The sequence below is a fragment of the Ceratotherium simum genome, chromosome 34, assembly GCF_057802395.1.
Source record: "Ceratotherium simum simum isolate JZ-2026a chromosome 34, ASM5780239v1, whole genome shotgun sequence".
Lineage (NCBI taxonomy): Eukaryota > Metazoa > Chordata > Mammalia > Perissodactyla > Rhinocerotidae > Ceratotherium > Ceratotherium simum.
In genome coordinates this window covers 1,878,922-1,893,622 of record NC_141933.1, presented here as the reverse complement: position 1 = coordinate 1,893,622, position 14,701 = coordinate 1,878,922, and the positions used below count along the sequence as shown (strand labels likewise).

Genomic DNA, 14,701 nt, shown 5'->3' with positions numbered 1-14,701 from the left:
GCGGGCCCGGGCTCCCTGGCTCTGCCCTTAACTGCTGGGCTTTGTCCCCCGCCCCTAGCCCTCCCTGGGCACCGCAGGAGGGATGGGCTCCACCGCTGTCTGCCCACTGTCTCGGGCTCCTCATCTCGGGCAGCTTTCTGCTCCGCTGAGCTATAGTCAACACAGGGCAGAGGAGCCTTTGGGTCTGTGGCCTGACTCCGGGCAGCTGGGCAGGGGGTGAGGCAGTGGAGTCCTGAATGAGCATCTGTTTCCTTATCTGGGGAATTGTGCTTGGCCTCAAGGGGGACTGGCTGTAAGCAGGGCCAGGCCAGCCCCGCGGAGGGACAGCTTGAAGCCATGTGTACTTGCACACCTGGCGAAGGGGGTCGGGGGAGGCAGCAATGTGAAATGGGGAAAACTGGCACTTTAGCAATTGCCAGCAGCCTCTTGGTCTGTGGGGGGAGGCGGGGAGGGGGCCCAGGAGCTGTTCCCAGAGATTTTCCTGTCTCCCTGCCCCTCCTCTGGGTCTCTGTGCAGACCCTAGGCCAGGGACCAGCCAGCCAATGCCCCCTCGTCTCCCCTTCTCTTCTTCTTCTCCCTCCCCAACACCCCTCTCCCCTCTATCCTTCTTCCCAGCCCCTGTCCCCCATCCCTCCGCCTCTTCCCCTCTCCATCCTGGACACCTAGTGCTGCGCCACACGTCAGAGTTCCTGCCTCCCCCGCCGACCTAGGAGAAAAGCAGGAGGCTGCCAGTCGGGGCAAAGCCGGGCAAGGCAGGGAGGAGGCGGCTGGGGTCCGGAGGTCGGGGGGGGGGGGGGGGCGGGGCCGCGGGGGGCGTGTCGGCTCAGCCAATGAGAACGCGGAGGCCGCCCAGACGGGGCGGGGCTTCCCGAGTCAGCCCGGGGGCGGGGCTGGAACTCACCCCGGACGGTGGGTGTCTCGGGTCCCCTGGGAGAGCTGGAGTCCCAGGTCACCCCGGGAGGCCGGTGTCCCAGATCAGCCCAGGAAGGCGGGAGTCCCAGGTCACCCTGAGAGGCAGGGTGCCGAGCCCAGGCAGGGCCAGGCGGGAGATCACCCTGGGAGGGCTCCCCCAACCTGGACCGGCGCCATGGCTGCCCCGGTGAAGGCAGGTGCAGGAGCTCACTCCAGGAGCGCAGCCCCTGGCCCGCTCCTCACTCAGTGTGCACCCCCGCCCAGCCAGGGGTCCCTGAACTGCTGCTCTCAGCCTCTGCCCTACTTCCCCCAATTTCCCCTCACACCCCTGGGGGGGGGGGCAGCTTGGCACAGCCCTGGGTACCCTCCTTGCTGTCACCTCACCCGCCTCCTGGGCCCAGGACGCTGAAGGCGACCTTTGGGCTCAACTGTACAGTCAGATGTTAGTTTGGCAAAACTTTGTGGAGGCCTTGGTGGAGCTGAGAAACCTGGTTCCTGCCAGGTGGGGCGTGGGGAGCACACAGGGCCCAGCTGCAGCAGACTAGGTAGAGAGCCCTGCCCAGAGGGCCTGGAAGGCTGAGCTGTGGCCCCCACCCCACCCCCAGACCACTCCAGACGCCCCCTCGGGCTCTGGCTGGAGGACTAGGGGAAAGTAGGCCTTCCCCTGAGAGCTTCTCCGTAATGGTGGGGGGAGGATTCACTGTGGGCCCACAGAGCCCACCCCTCCGCCCACCTTCCCCCCCCAGCCCCCCACCCCCGGCACAGAGACCCAAACCAGCCCCACACCCCAAGAGGTGCCTACCTAGCTTCAGTCAATAACCACCCTGGGCCTGTTTCCCTCTAAAAACGGGGTGCTGGTGCCTTCCCATGCAAGGCACATGGGGCACTGAGCCTGGCCCCTGCACGCTCGGGGGAGGGTCCCTGTCTCCCGGTCCATGAGGGCTCTGTGCCCAGAGCCCCAGACTTGTCCGTCATGGAGGGGGAGGGCCACCTGCCGTGTCCTCCAAGGGTGAAACTGGCCCAAGGTCACACAGCAGGTGGCTGGAGAGCCGGGTTGGGGTCCTGCGGTGAGCGATGTCCTCTCCTGCAGGCCTTCTCCTCAGGGTGAGGCCAGGCGGGGCGCCGTCCGCCTCCTGCCCCGTGACTCAGCACCCTCGCCCAGCACAACAGGACTTTTGCCCCCTGCCTGCTCCACCAGCCTCCTGCTCAGATCCCTCCAGGGTGTCCCACAGCGCCTGTCCAGGATGCAGGAAGCCGGGGACCCCAGGGGTCGGGGCCAGTCTTCAGGTGGGATGCGCGCTCTGGGCCGGCCCTGGGTCATCCTACTCACCTACGTTCTGACTGCCATGGAGCTCACCTGCCTCTTCATGCAGTTCTCCATCATCCCAGTGAGTACCTCCCCTGGGCAGCCCGGCCGCCAGCATGTCCTCACTGTCCCTGTCGTCTTGCATCTGTGCAATGGCAGGGGCTGGGGGTGGGGGCGTGATGCTGCCCAGGCCCCTCTCACTGCGGCCCCTGCCATGCTGAACCCAAGTTAAGGGACCCGGGGACTGTGCCTCTTGACCCCTCATCAGCATGCCCTGTGCCCTGGCTGTACCGCCAGCCCTGGAGAGGGGCCGTGGGGAGCCATCCCCACTGCCACACAGCCCTGCTTGTGGCAGTGCCCCTCCTGGTGGCTGTCCTAGCTCTGTTCCTCCCCCCACCCAAGGGCCTTTGCCCTATGGATCCCTGGCCCCAGCGCCTGCTTGGCTCACGTCGTCACTGCACTCAGGGCTCTGCTCGGGTCTCCTCTGTGAAGGGCCCTCCTCCAACACCTGCCTGGTACCTAGAACCACTTCCCCTCCATCCCCGGTCCTGGTTGGTCAGTGCTTTGGCAGATGCCCATACCCTATATCCCATTCCATGATGTCAGACTACTTCTGTCTCCCTCACCAGGACGTGAGGGTGGGGCTCCATCCATCTCACTCTCTGCTGACTCAACTCCCCCAGTCTGGAATTCTACCTGGCATAGTAGGCAGTTGATTAAGTGACTATTGTTGGCTGCCCAGTTCCCACACACCCACCATCCATTCATTCCCCCTGTGCACTCTAGCTCATTCATTCAACAGACCCCTATGGAGCTGGCCCACAGGTCCCACCCTACTGGTTCCACAGCACCCGGGAGCTTTGGAAGCACCCAGAGCCCCAAAGGTCCTTTTCTATCTGATCTGGGTGGGGCTGTGACACCAGCCACTGGGCACTTTAAAAGCTCCCCAGGAGAGTCTCATGAGCGGCCAGGACTGGGGATCAGGGGGGAGGGGGTATCACCCTTGTGACCATTCTAGGCACGGCAGGGGGCACGGTTGAGCCCAACCCCCTCCCCCCTGCCTCCCAAGCCTAGCTCACTTTCACAGAATGACCTGGCCCAAGCCCAGATGTCCCTCCCTGGCACCAGGTGGCCTGGGCAGGCACCTTGGTGTTGTAGGGGAGGAAGACTGTCCTCTACCCTCTGGGTCCTTTCTGGCTGGGCTACAAATTAAAGTGACAGGAGACAGAATAACAGAAGAAAATCAGAAAAAGCTTTACAATATGTATACATGGGAGAGACCCGGAAAAACTGGGTAACTCTACAAAATGGCAGAGGTTCTCCTCTTAAATACTATCTTCAGCTAAAGACAAAGGAGGATGTTGGGGCTGGGGGGACTCAGTTATGGGAGATTACCAGAAAAGCACAGTAAACAAGAGTAAGGTTATTATGCAGATTTAAGGCCTTGCCTTCTGCATTGATAAGTTTCTAGAGATGAGGTCATCTCCCCTTCTTCCCAGTACAGAAAAAGAGATACCTTTACAAATGGAGATTTCCCTTACAAATGTAAATGTTTGGTAACCAGAACTTTGATAAGAATGGGCTTAGCAAGGACCCTCCCAGTCTATCCATATCCAGAGTTATCTATGGTGATGGCCTGTCCTGGGGATAGGCCTTATATCTTAAATCCTTTTAGGCAGTTAGTGGTGGGGGAGGGTGGTCAAAGTTTCTTTCAGAGTCTTCTGAGGCTTTAGTGTCTTCAGCTGTAAATAATCCACATATCAGAGTAGCACATCTTGGGGCGGCCTGCCCTGAACCCCATCAGTGTCCTCCTCTGAAACTTCCCTGGAAGTTTCAAAGCCCTTTTGAAACTTAAAGAAGTTTCATAATCCAGAAGCTGAATGGTAGATTGTTCCATCTCACTGAAGGCATTTCTTAGTCCTGATAATAGATCAGTCCAATTAAGTTCATTTTAGAAGGCAGTGATGCAGGTGGGCTCCCAAAGTTAGGCTTATATTGTGGAAGCTGGCAATCAGGTATTTAATAAGAAGTATTTCTACGGAAACAAAAGAAAAACAAGGTTAATGGTTGTAGCAAATTATAAACCAGTTTCTGAGTTCAGAGGACAGCCAGTTAAGAAGATTTCTAGACGTCAGCATCAAAGAAGTATCTTTTGTCGCTTAAAATGTCTCTGATGATGTCATTGAGTGTTCAGGTACCCTTTCGAGTGGCTTACACAGCAACAGGCCTGCTATCGTGCTGATCTCTCTTCAGTTTATATCAAGTTGTCCCACTTCAGTTTGCAGAGCTTCAGGAAAAATGTGGGTTCAGTTCTCAATGATTCCAAATGAAAAGGATGGGAAAATTAAAAACATTAGTTCAGAGATTTGTAGCCAGATATTTCAGGAGATCAGAAGAATTCAGGATATAGTCCAGTTTACAGGTAGAAAACAAAAACCTCAAAGACAATCAACAAAACTGGGATTTAATATCCACAAATGTGTACTAGAGTTTTTACTGAAATAATTTGTCTCTCTAAAAGTACCCTCATTTTTACCAAAGATAGCCAAACTAAGACTAACTAGTTTGTAAAATAAGTCTAGTTTCAATAAATTTGGCCCAATTATTTACATAAGTACAGCAAGAATAGCAACTGATCATATAGGCTCTTTTAAATCTGCTTTGCTGGAACTTTTTATAAGGAACCTTAGATTGAACTTCAAAGGCCTCTCGAGACCAGGAAAGCCAAGCCAAGGATTTGTCATCAGATTTTGCCTGCAATACTTACAGATTTGGGTGGATTCCTCTCTTCTCGAAGTCCCCCAAAATATTTCGAGGTTCTTTGCACCTGCCAGATAAGTGACCTTCCTTACTTAACCAGGTAAGATTGCTTGGAACTTCTGTAAACAAGGTATCAGGCCAATATTTCCAAGTGGCTTTATTCCAGAAAGGCAATCTTTATTCCTCAAAAGCTGTCTTGTCATATCTGAGTCTGTATGTTTCTCTCAAAATATGACATTCCAGTCAAAGCCTTCGTAATATAACCAAAGTTTCCAATTGTGTCCTGTTATAAGGAGAACAGATTCTTACTGAACTTATGCAAATAACTATATTGCCATGAAATAAGAATGTTCACTTACTAAGAGTTTCCAAATCTGGAGGGATCAGGTAGAGAGAAAAAGATAAATGTTTCAATTCTGCTCACGAAGGTATAATTTACCAAATTGCTATAAGTCATAGTTAGCTTGAAAGAGAAGAGAAAAAGTTTTCCTTAAATCTGAAAAAACAAAACATTTTTTTAAATCAACAATATTTCAAGCAAAAGTTATAAAAATTATAATCATCCTCGATCAGTTCATTCAGTCCTATGTAATTGATTCTTGATCTTAATCTTGTTAGCAGTTTCGTGAATTCAGTTTCTCCATTAGAGTTCTGTAATTTCTTACCCAGTTCAGTTTTGCCATCTGAAAGTTTGTCGGAAACCTATATTCCAGAGCACATATCCAGAGTACATACAGAGTCCTTTTCATGAATCTCTCTGAAGATGAAAACATTTGCAAAAACATCAGAGTAAAGCAAGAGCTGTCTCTAAACGCCAAAAGACTTAAAAATGACAATTGACAAAGAAACTTGGTTAATTTTGTGACATACAAACCTTTAAAATAACAACCAGAATTATGACTGATAACCAGGACAGATCATAATTCTTGGAATGTTATATAATTTTTAAAACACTTATATCAATAACATTTACCCACCTAATGCCACCCAAGAAGGTATATCATCACTTATTTGACAATGCTTCCCATGTAATTTAACATACTAAATAAACCTAATAAGTCTAGCATCTTCCTGCTTATAGGAAGAGAGCAAATTTCTTTGAGAAGTCCCAGGGGCTCTCTGAAAATTCTCAAAGGAAAAAAAATTTTTTTTCCTTCTTTTTCCAGGTCAAAAGAAAGACTTCATTCAAGATTTGAATAATTTTGGGGGGGAGGGGACTTGTCAAAAATATCAAAAGAGGGGCCGGCCTGGTGGTGCAGCAGTTAAGTGCACACACTCCGCTTTGGCAGCCCGGGGTTTACAGGTTCAGATCCCGGCTCAACGCACTGCTTGTCGAGCCATGTTGTGGCAGCATCCCATATAAAGTAGAGGAAGATGGGCACAGCTGTTATCCCAGGGCCAGTCTTCCTCAGCAAAAAGAGGAGAATTGGCATCGGGTGTTAGCTCAGGGCTGATCTTCCTCACAAAAAAAAATATATATGTATCAAAATGTTTTAAAACACTTGATCGAGTAGGAAACAATGCTCACTGTGAAACAATGCTCAGTTATCCCTTCAATCAAAGTGACAACAGAAACAGTCAAGGGCAAAAAGAGAGTTAAAACAGTCTAAAAAATCTTAATAGAGAGACCTCAGTCTTTTTTAACATGGGAAATTATTTTTAAAAAATACAGTTTTTCTGTCTTTTAGGTAGACTTACTCAAAGGTAAGGAAAAACCTTTTGTCTCTTTACCAAGAGCAAATGAAAAGTTCAAGAAAATTATCCTTTTAAGAGAAAGAAGACCAAATTTTAATTTTGCACCAGCTTACTTCTGACATTAAAACTCATTCACTTAATTGGATTTAATTTAATCTTAGCCAACTTGATCATGCATAAAACTCCTCAGGGTTTTACTTTCACAAACTTTCTGTCACTTATTTTTTTATGTTCAGAATTTGTCCGTTTTTTTCCCTTCTAGTACTTTAGGACAAATGTATCTTTCTTAACAAAACAAACAAAAATATTTCCATTATTTATACCGTCTTTACTGAAAGCATATATCTTACTTTCCTTGAATACAAAGATGTTTTCCTCATTAATTTTTTAGTATCTTTAATCACAAATTAGAATTTTTAACTCTTAGAAACCTTAATTGTTTTAAGTAAAATCTAAGTAAGCAAGCAATTATGAACTGTCTTTTACATCAGCATTCTAAACACTTTTCATAATTTTTAGAAACATGTTACTTTATAGTACAATCTTTTAACAAAACACAAGACATGTTTACCAATAGACCCAAAACACCTTTTAGTTTTTCTGTCATAAGAAGCCAAAAGTAGATAATCTTATATTTAGTAATTAATATCTAATATCTTATCTCATTTGAAAGTGATCTAAATACTCAATGAATTTTTATCATTAACCTAGCAAAACTTCAAAGTTTCAAGTTACCAAACAGATTTCGGAAGTTACTTTAAGTACACATGTCACAAACACTTTTACGTTTTCTCAATTTAATTGTAACCTGAGTCAGGGTCTTAAGGCTAGTCATTTTTTTCCCCTTTTTTTTAATTTGGCCTTTTCATAGGTAACAATAAAACAATTATGATGACAGCTCTCACAAAAAATTTTTTCCCCAATTTAGAAGTTTTCCCAATTTAAATGATCCATCATCTGACCACATTGACGAATAGGATCTTAACAGCGACTCATACCAAAGCTTTAACTGTGGATGCAAGAGGCATCCCCAAAAGAGATCCAGAGAATTCACTCCCAACAATAAGAAAGCACAACAAGCAACAAAGGTTGAGATGACAAAGGCCCTTATGAAAGCAAATGGGCCCCTTTATGACAAACCCCTAAGAGCAGACACAGCCAGACAAAGAGAGTGTCCCGGAACCCCAGTCTACTCAACTGGCCACCAAGATGCACACTGGGTACGTACATCCTCTGGATGGCAGAGACCAGAAAGGTCACAAAGCCAAGCTCTCAAGACACAGAACAAGACAAAAGCCCCAGAACCCCAAACTACTGGACTGGCAACCAAGATGCATGCTGGTACATGTATCCTGCAGATGGCAGAGACCAACGGGGTCACAAAGCCAAGCCTCAGTCAACAGGCTTATAGAGATGCCTGTGTCTTATCACAAACAACAAAAAAAAGACAGAGACAAGGAAAAATACTATCTCTGGGAGGAAAAGGATCTACTTAACCAACGAGCACTCAACCAAATCCTAGAGTCGCTGAGTCCAAGAAGCTAGCTTCACCAATATTTTCTCCTGCTAATCTAAATTTAGAAAAGAAAGGGCCGGCCCTGTGGCTTGGTGGTTAAGTGCGCGCGCTGCGATGCTGGCGGCCCGGGTTTGGATCCTGGGTGCGCATCGAGGCACCACTTCTCTGTCCATCCTGAGGCCGAGTCTCACATGCAGCAACTAGAAGGGTGTGCAGCTGTGACATACAACTATCTACTGGGGCTTTGGGGGCAAAAAAAATAAAAAAAATAAAAAAATAAAAAAAAAAGAAAAGAAAAGAAAAAAACTCACCACTCTCGCTTCCAGTGGACCCTGCAGGCATAGATCTGGGAGACTGACGTGGTAAGACCTCTTACCTCCTGCCAGCTCTTGTCAGGGGTCCAGGACCTCTCAGCTGCTGTAGTCCAGGAGCGAAGAATGTCCAGCCAGTGAATTTTTTATCCCGTCCAAGTTGCCAAACTGTAGGGGAGGAAGAGTATCCTCTACCCACTCTGGGTCCTTTCTGGCTGGGCTACAAATTAAATTGACAGGAGACAGAATAACAGGAGAAAATCAGAAAAAGCTTTACAATATGTATACATGGGAGAGACCCGGAAAAACTGGGTAACTCTACAAAATGGCAGAGGTTCTCCTCTTAAATACTACCTTCAGCTAAAGACAAAGGAGGATGTTGGGGCTGGGGGGACTCAGTTATGGGAGATTACCAGAAAAGCACAGTAAACAAGAGTAAGGTTATTATGCAGATTTAAGGCTTTGCCTTCTGCATTGACAAGTTTCTAGAGATGAGGTCATTTCCCCTTCTTCCCGGTACAGAAAAAGAGATACCTTTACAAATGGAGATTTCCCTTACAAACGTAAATGTTTGGTAACCAGAACTTTGATAAGAATGGGCTTAGCAAGGACCGTCCTAGTCTATCTATCGATACCCAAAATTATCTATGGTGATGGCCTGTCCTGGGGATAGGCCTTCTATCTTAAATCTTTTTAGGCAGTTGCAGGGGGGCGGGGGTGGTTTGGTCAAAGTTTCTTTCAGAGTCTTCTGAGGCTTTATTGTCTTCAGCTCTAAATAATCCACATATCAGAGCGGCACATCTTGGGATGGCCTGCCCTGAACCCCATCAGTGTCCTCATCACAAAATGGGTCCCAGCCGTCCCTCCCTTGGAGGGTTGGTGTGGGAGAGATGAGGGGGCGGTTAACACCCTTGGAATGCCAGGCACAGAGCAGGGAGGACCCTCCTCGGGAGGGGCATGTGTTTGTTCAATGGATGTGTGCTGAGCACCTACTCTGTGTACCCTGTTCTCAGAACTCGGGGTGCAGCAGAGCAATCATGGGCTGAACCGTCCGTCCTTCGCAGCTGGCGGTTGACTCCACTGGTGTGAGTGGCAGGGATGGTGACAACTGCCACACTGCCAACAGTAAACAGTGTGCAGTCAGGGTGTGCTGTGTGTTAGAAGAAAGCTGGCTGAGGAGAGGGTTTGTGGTGAGGAAGGCCTCCTTAAGAAGGTGACATTGAGCAAAGGCTTAAAGGAGACAAAGGAGTGAGCCCAGCCTGTGCAAAGGCCCTGGGGCAGTCATGAGACCAGGGCACTGGAGAGGGGTAGCAGAGGGCAGGAGCTGAGGCCAGAGAGGGGCTGCAAGGACTCCAGGAGGGTGGTGGCAGTGGGAGGCAAGAGGCGGCTAGAATCGGTGTCTGTGGTGAAGGCTGAGCCCAAGAGTTGCTGACAGATTGGATGCACATGTGCCAGGAAGAGGAGGTCAGGGATAACACTGAGGATTTGGACCTGAACCTTTGAAGAGTGGAGGCATCAGCGATGGAGCAGGGGAGCTGGGCTTGGGGGAGACCAGGAGCCAGTTCTGGACATGCTGAGTTCAGGATGGTTTTGGACGGGCGTGGAGAGCCAGGGGCAGTTCAGGAGCATCCTGGGAGACAGTGACCTCCTCAGGGCTCCCGGGGCGAGCAGAGGTGGAGGTCAGGGAGCAGGAGCTTCCAGGATGGTCCGGAGCAGGAGGAGGGAGGAACAGCTGGCGCAGGAGTGCTGCAGGGGGCAGGGGAGGCGGGTGGCCTCCAGGAAGGCGGATGGGGGCACCCGTTGGGGGTGGGGTGAGAGAGGGACGAGGGACGGGAAGGCAGGCAGCAACGGCTTTTGCTGCAAAGGGAGTGAAGCTTTGGGGCAGTTGCTGGAGGGGAGGGATGAGGAGACAGTAGGAGACATAACAGCAGGTGTGCGTCCTCTAATGAGAGACGGAGCAGGGGGAGGAGAGCTCGGAGCCCTGCCCTTGAGGAGGCGAGAGGCCGGATGTGATGCCCAGGGGGACGCTGACTCAGGTAGGTGAGGACAGTGGACAGGTGGGCAGGATTCTGCTTCCTCACAGCAGCAGGGAGGGGGAGGGGAGGGGCGGAGGAGGCAGGGTTTGAGGGGGAGGAGAAGGGGGATCTAGTGGGATGGGGGAGAATGGATTCACTGGGCAGTGTGCAGTGACTGTCCAGTCAAGTCCACAACAGAGGAGAGACCCACAGACAGCGGGCTCCGGCTTCCAGCCCGCTCAGCTGCCCTGTGCAGGGAGGGGGAGAGGCAGTCTTGCCCATCGCCCTGGGACTTCGGCTGCACGGGGGAGGGGTGGTGCCCAGAAGGCAGAGGGATGCCCAAGACTGAGCTTAGGGACAGTACACGGTGTGGGGTTGGGGGGCACGGTGTATTCGTGTCCTGGAGCTGTCACGACAGAGCACCAAAAACTGGATGGCTTAGAGCTACAGAGGTTTGTCGTCTCCCAGCTCTGGAGGTCAGAAGTCCAAATCCAGGTGTCGCAGGGCCGCCCTCCCTCTGAAGCCTGGAGGGGAGGATCCTTCCTGCCTCTCCTAGCGTCTGGGGGCTGCAGACATTCCCTGGCCAGTGGCCACACATCCCTGTCTCTGCCTCTGTCTCTTCACATCGCCCTCCCTCTGTACGCGTCCGTGTCCAAAACTCCCCTCACACACGGCCATCAGCCACACAGGATCAGGGCCACCCTCAGGACCTCACTGTAACTGGATCACCTCCGTAAAGACTATTTCCAAATGAGGTCACATTCTGAGGTCCTGAGGGTTAGGACTTCAACATATTTTGGGGAGGGGACACAATTCAATCCATAATACCTGGGGTCACTGGAGGGAGGGGTCAGGAACTCAGGGGTCAGGGTCAGGAGTACTGAGGTCACGGACAGGAGACCAGGGGTCCCCAAGACTCCTCGGGTTCTCTGGAGGGACACTGGTCACTGCCCTTTACCTCTGCAGGTGGGCGTCCTCACAGAGGGCACTGGGAGGGGCTGGGAAATGGGCCACTTGCTCAAGGTCATCAGAGCACTTTGGGACAATGTCTCTCTGGCCCAGAGACACTGGTATTCACCACCTAGCTTTGAGAGAATGAAGCCAAAATGGTGGGGGTGGGCGCCCCCGCTCGCCCGTTTGAGGCCTGCCTTGCAGGGGGGCAGGAGGGCCAGCAGCCGCCTTCACTGAGCACTGCGTCCCTGGAGCCTGGACCCAGAGGCCCCGACAAAAGAAGCCAGGTCCCAGGGCGAAGGGGCCCTCCCAGGCCCACTGCGGGGCGGTCAGAACCAGACCCTCAGCTCCCTCCCACCCCTGCCCACCGAGGACCCTGGATTCGGGATCCTGGGGTCCTTCCAGACCTCTGCCATGGACCCCTCCTGTCTTTCAGTACCTGTCCCGGAGCCTGGGCCTGGACTCCGTGGCCTTCGGCTACCAGCAGACCATCTTCGGTGTGCTCCAGCTGCTGGGCGGGCCCCTGTTCGGCAGGTACCCTGGGGAGCGGAAGTTTGAGGGGCCCTCAACCCATGAGGACCCGGGCCCGCCCCTTGGAGGTCGTGGGTCACCCCTCGGAGGTCATGGCTGGGTCATGCCGGGTTCCCAGACCTTACACTGGGCCCCATGGGGGTGATGGCTGCCCCGGTTTCCCAGGTGGGCAGACTGAGGCACAGAAGAGCTTTGGGCCCCTTGGGGGCTGGGTGGAGCCCCTGCTCGCAGGGTGTCCCGCGCCCATGACTGCCACTAATTGCAGTTTGTGGCCAGAGAGAGGATTTAACTGGTGAGACTCTCATGGCCATAAACACCCAGCCCCGCTGAGCTGGGGGCCCACCGGCAACTTTGATGGAAAAGGCAGTTCTGGAGATTGGGGCCTTCCCGGACCCAGGCGGGAGCTCTGGGGACTGTGGGGCCCCCAGGCCCCACTGATCTCAGTGCTGCAGGGGTGCTGAGCTCAGGGACATGACGCAGACATCCTCCTGCAAACCCACAGTGGCAGGAGTCAGATCTCTAGAGTAATGTCCGCAGAAAAGAAGGACCCCAGACGTGAAATGGGACACAGCAGGGGCTCAGGGGGTCAGCTGCCTAGAGACAGCGGAGGACAGCTGGGGCTGGGAAACGTTCTGTGAACCGCGCACACCCTCTCGGTCAATTTGGGTCCCACAAATTATTTTCACAGGGAGTAGGAATGCCACCCCGAGGTCACAGAAAGCTGCCCTATTGGAGGGATGGGGAAACTGAGGCCCTGAGAGGAGGGAGGCCTGCCCCAGGAGGCGGGGCAGCCCAGCAGGGGCCCAGGACAGGACCCCAGCCTCCCCGGTCAGCCCTGTGGGGAGAGTTGTGGCCTGGCTCCCCGGGAGCCCAGGGGGTGAGCGCGGGGGGCAGAGGAGGGGGTGCCCCGCCTGATACCCGGAGGGTCACAAGTGTGGGGCCCCCAGGTTCGCAGACCAGCGCGGGGCGCGGGCTGCGCTCACTCTCTCCTTCGTGGCGGCCTCGGCCCTCTTCCTGCTCCTGGCGGCCGCCTGCAGCCCGGCCCTGCCCGGCGTGGCCTTGCTCTTCGCCTCCCGCCTGCCCGCCGTGCTCATGCACACGCTGCCAGGTAAGGCCAGCCAGGGCCAGCTAGGGCCCGGTGGGAACAGGGAGGACCAAGTAGGGGCCTTCCGGCCTGCGGGAGGCCTGGGGGTGGGGATGGGAGCAAGCCCCGGTAGGCGGGACCCGAGGGAGGTGGGAGGTAGATGTGGGGCGTGGCCTGGGCCAGAGGGCGGGGCGCAGGTCACCTCCAGGGCGCTAGTCTAGGCCGGAGAGCAGGACAGGGGTGGGGGGAGGATGTGAGGGCGTGGCCTGGGGGCAGGGAGTAAGGTAGGGGCGTGGCCTGGTGGGGGGCAGGTGTGCAGCGGGTGATGTGGGAGCGTGGCCCCAGGGAGGGGGCAGGTCAGAGGGGAGAAGTGGTGGGGCCTGGCCTGTGTGGGGGGGGGCAGGGTGGAGGGGTCATGTGGGGGCGTGGCCCAGGGGAAGGAGCAGGTCAGAGGGGAGGAGTGAGGGGGCGTGGCCTGTGCCGGGTTGAGGCAGGGGTGCAGGGGTGGTGTGGGCCGTGGCACGTGCGGGTGGGGGGTGGTGTAGGGGGAGGGCAGGGGGGAGGGGCTGATGTGGGTCTGGGGTCCAGGGGGCGTGTGAGCAGGCGGGGCCTGGGCCCGCGGGCAGCACGGGGTCACCTAGGGTGGCCGCGCCGCTCAGCCCCGCCCCGCCCCCCAGCCGCCCAGATGGTCATCACCGACCTGTCTGCGCCCGAGGAGCGGTCCGCGGCCCTGAGCCAGCTCGGCCTGTGCTTCGGCATCGGCAGCATCGTCGGCTCGCTGCTCGGCGGGACCCTGAGCGCCGCGTACGGGTGAGTGGCCGGGGCGCCGACGCGGTGGGGGACGGGCCGGCGGGTCGGAGTGGGGGGCAACCTGGTTAGGACGACCGAGGCTGGGTCGGTCCGGCGCTTCGGACGCTCGGCCCAGCCCCACCACCTCCTGGGCCTCGGTTTCCCCATCTGCACGCTGAGCAGGTTGGGTCGGGCGGAGGGGTGACCCGCTGGACCTACCCGGTGCGCGTGGCCGGATGGTGGGCGTGGTCGGAGGGAGGAGCCTTGATGGGCGGGGCCCTTGGGCGGGGGCGCGGTCGCCCCGGGCTTCACCGGCTCAGGGCCGCCTCCGGTTGCTGTCCCTGGGCGGTCCCATGCTAAGGAGATCAGGCTGGCCCTAAAGGAAACCGAACGGCAGCCCCTGGGGCGGGGTCCCGGGATGATGCGGTCCTGCGATGGGGACCCTGCGGGCCGCCGGACCCCAAGCCTCTGGAGGGGGCGAGGGCGGCTTGCGGGGGTTTAACAACTAGTGTGTGTGAAGTAAAGGCCTCTGTGGCCCCTGCCCCAGCTTGGCACACCCAGAGGTCCAGGGTCTTCCCAGCCCCCAGTCCTGCAGGACTCAGCTCCTGCCCAGCGCGGTGAAACCCCCCGGGCCAGCAGCTCCCACACGTGGTCTGCAGGGTGGACCCCATTCCAGGGCTCCTGATCCTGAGTGGGGCTGGACAGAGTGTCTGTACCAGCGGTCCTGGCGTGCCTCCTGGGAGAAGAGCTTACCCTTGGACCCAGGACACCCAGCCCTGGAGAGACACACACACACACACACACACACACACACACACTCACCCCCCCCCC

General features: G+C 54.4%; 1 protein-coding gene and 1 long non-coding RNA gene across 4 annotated transcripts in view; one reads left to right on the top strand and one right to left on the bottom strand.

Annotated features, from left to right (window-relative positions):
• The first annotated feature begins 1,996 nt into the window (after positions 1–1,996).
• SLC67A1 (solute carrier family 67 member 1) overlaps positions 1,997–14,701 on the top strand; it is a 30,290-nt gene continuing 17,585 nt past the window's right edge. Inside the window, exons 1-4 of one of the 2 annotated variants that reach the window (XM_087422471.1) lie at positions 1,997–2,300; positions 11,903–12,000; positions 12,945–13,105; positions 13,759–13,891. In XM_087422471.1, coding sequence (XP_087278597.1) covers positions 2,157–2,300; positions 11,903–12,000; positions 12,945–13,105; positions 13,759–13,891 — 536 coding nt within the window. In that variant the 5' untranslated portion in view covers positions 1,997–2,156. The remainder of the gene's footprint in view (positions 2,301–11,902; positions 12,001–12,944; positions 13,106–13,758; positions 13,892–14,701) is intronic. The other variant, XM_087422470.1, reaches the window with a different exon arrangement.
• LOC147912516 (uncharacterized) lies at positions 3,449–14,083 on the bottom strand. Of its 2 annotated transcripts, none has more exons than XR_015549689.1 (5): positions 13,782–14,083; positions 11,906–12,005; positions 8,501–8,720; positions 5,644–5,735; positions 3,449–5,474 (listed from the first exon to the last, which is right to left on the bottom strand). It is a non-coding gene; the product is annotated as an uncharacterized LOC147912516 (long non-coding RNA). The 2 variants fall into 2 exon arrangements; XR_015549690.1 differs by lacking the exon at positions 13,782–14,083 and adding an exon at positions 12,981–13,384.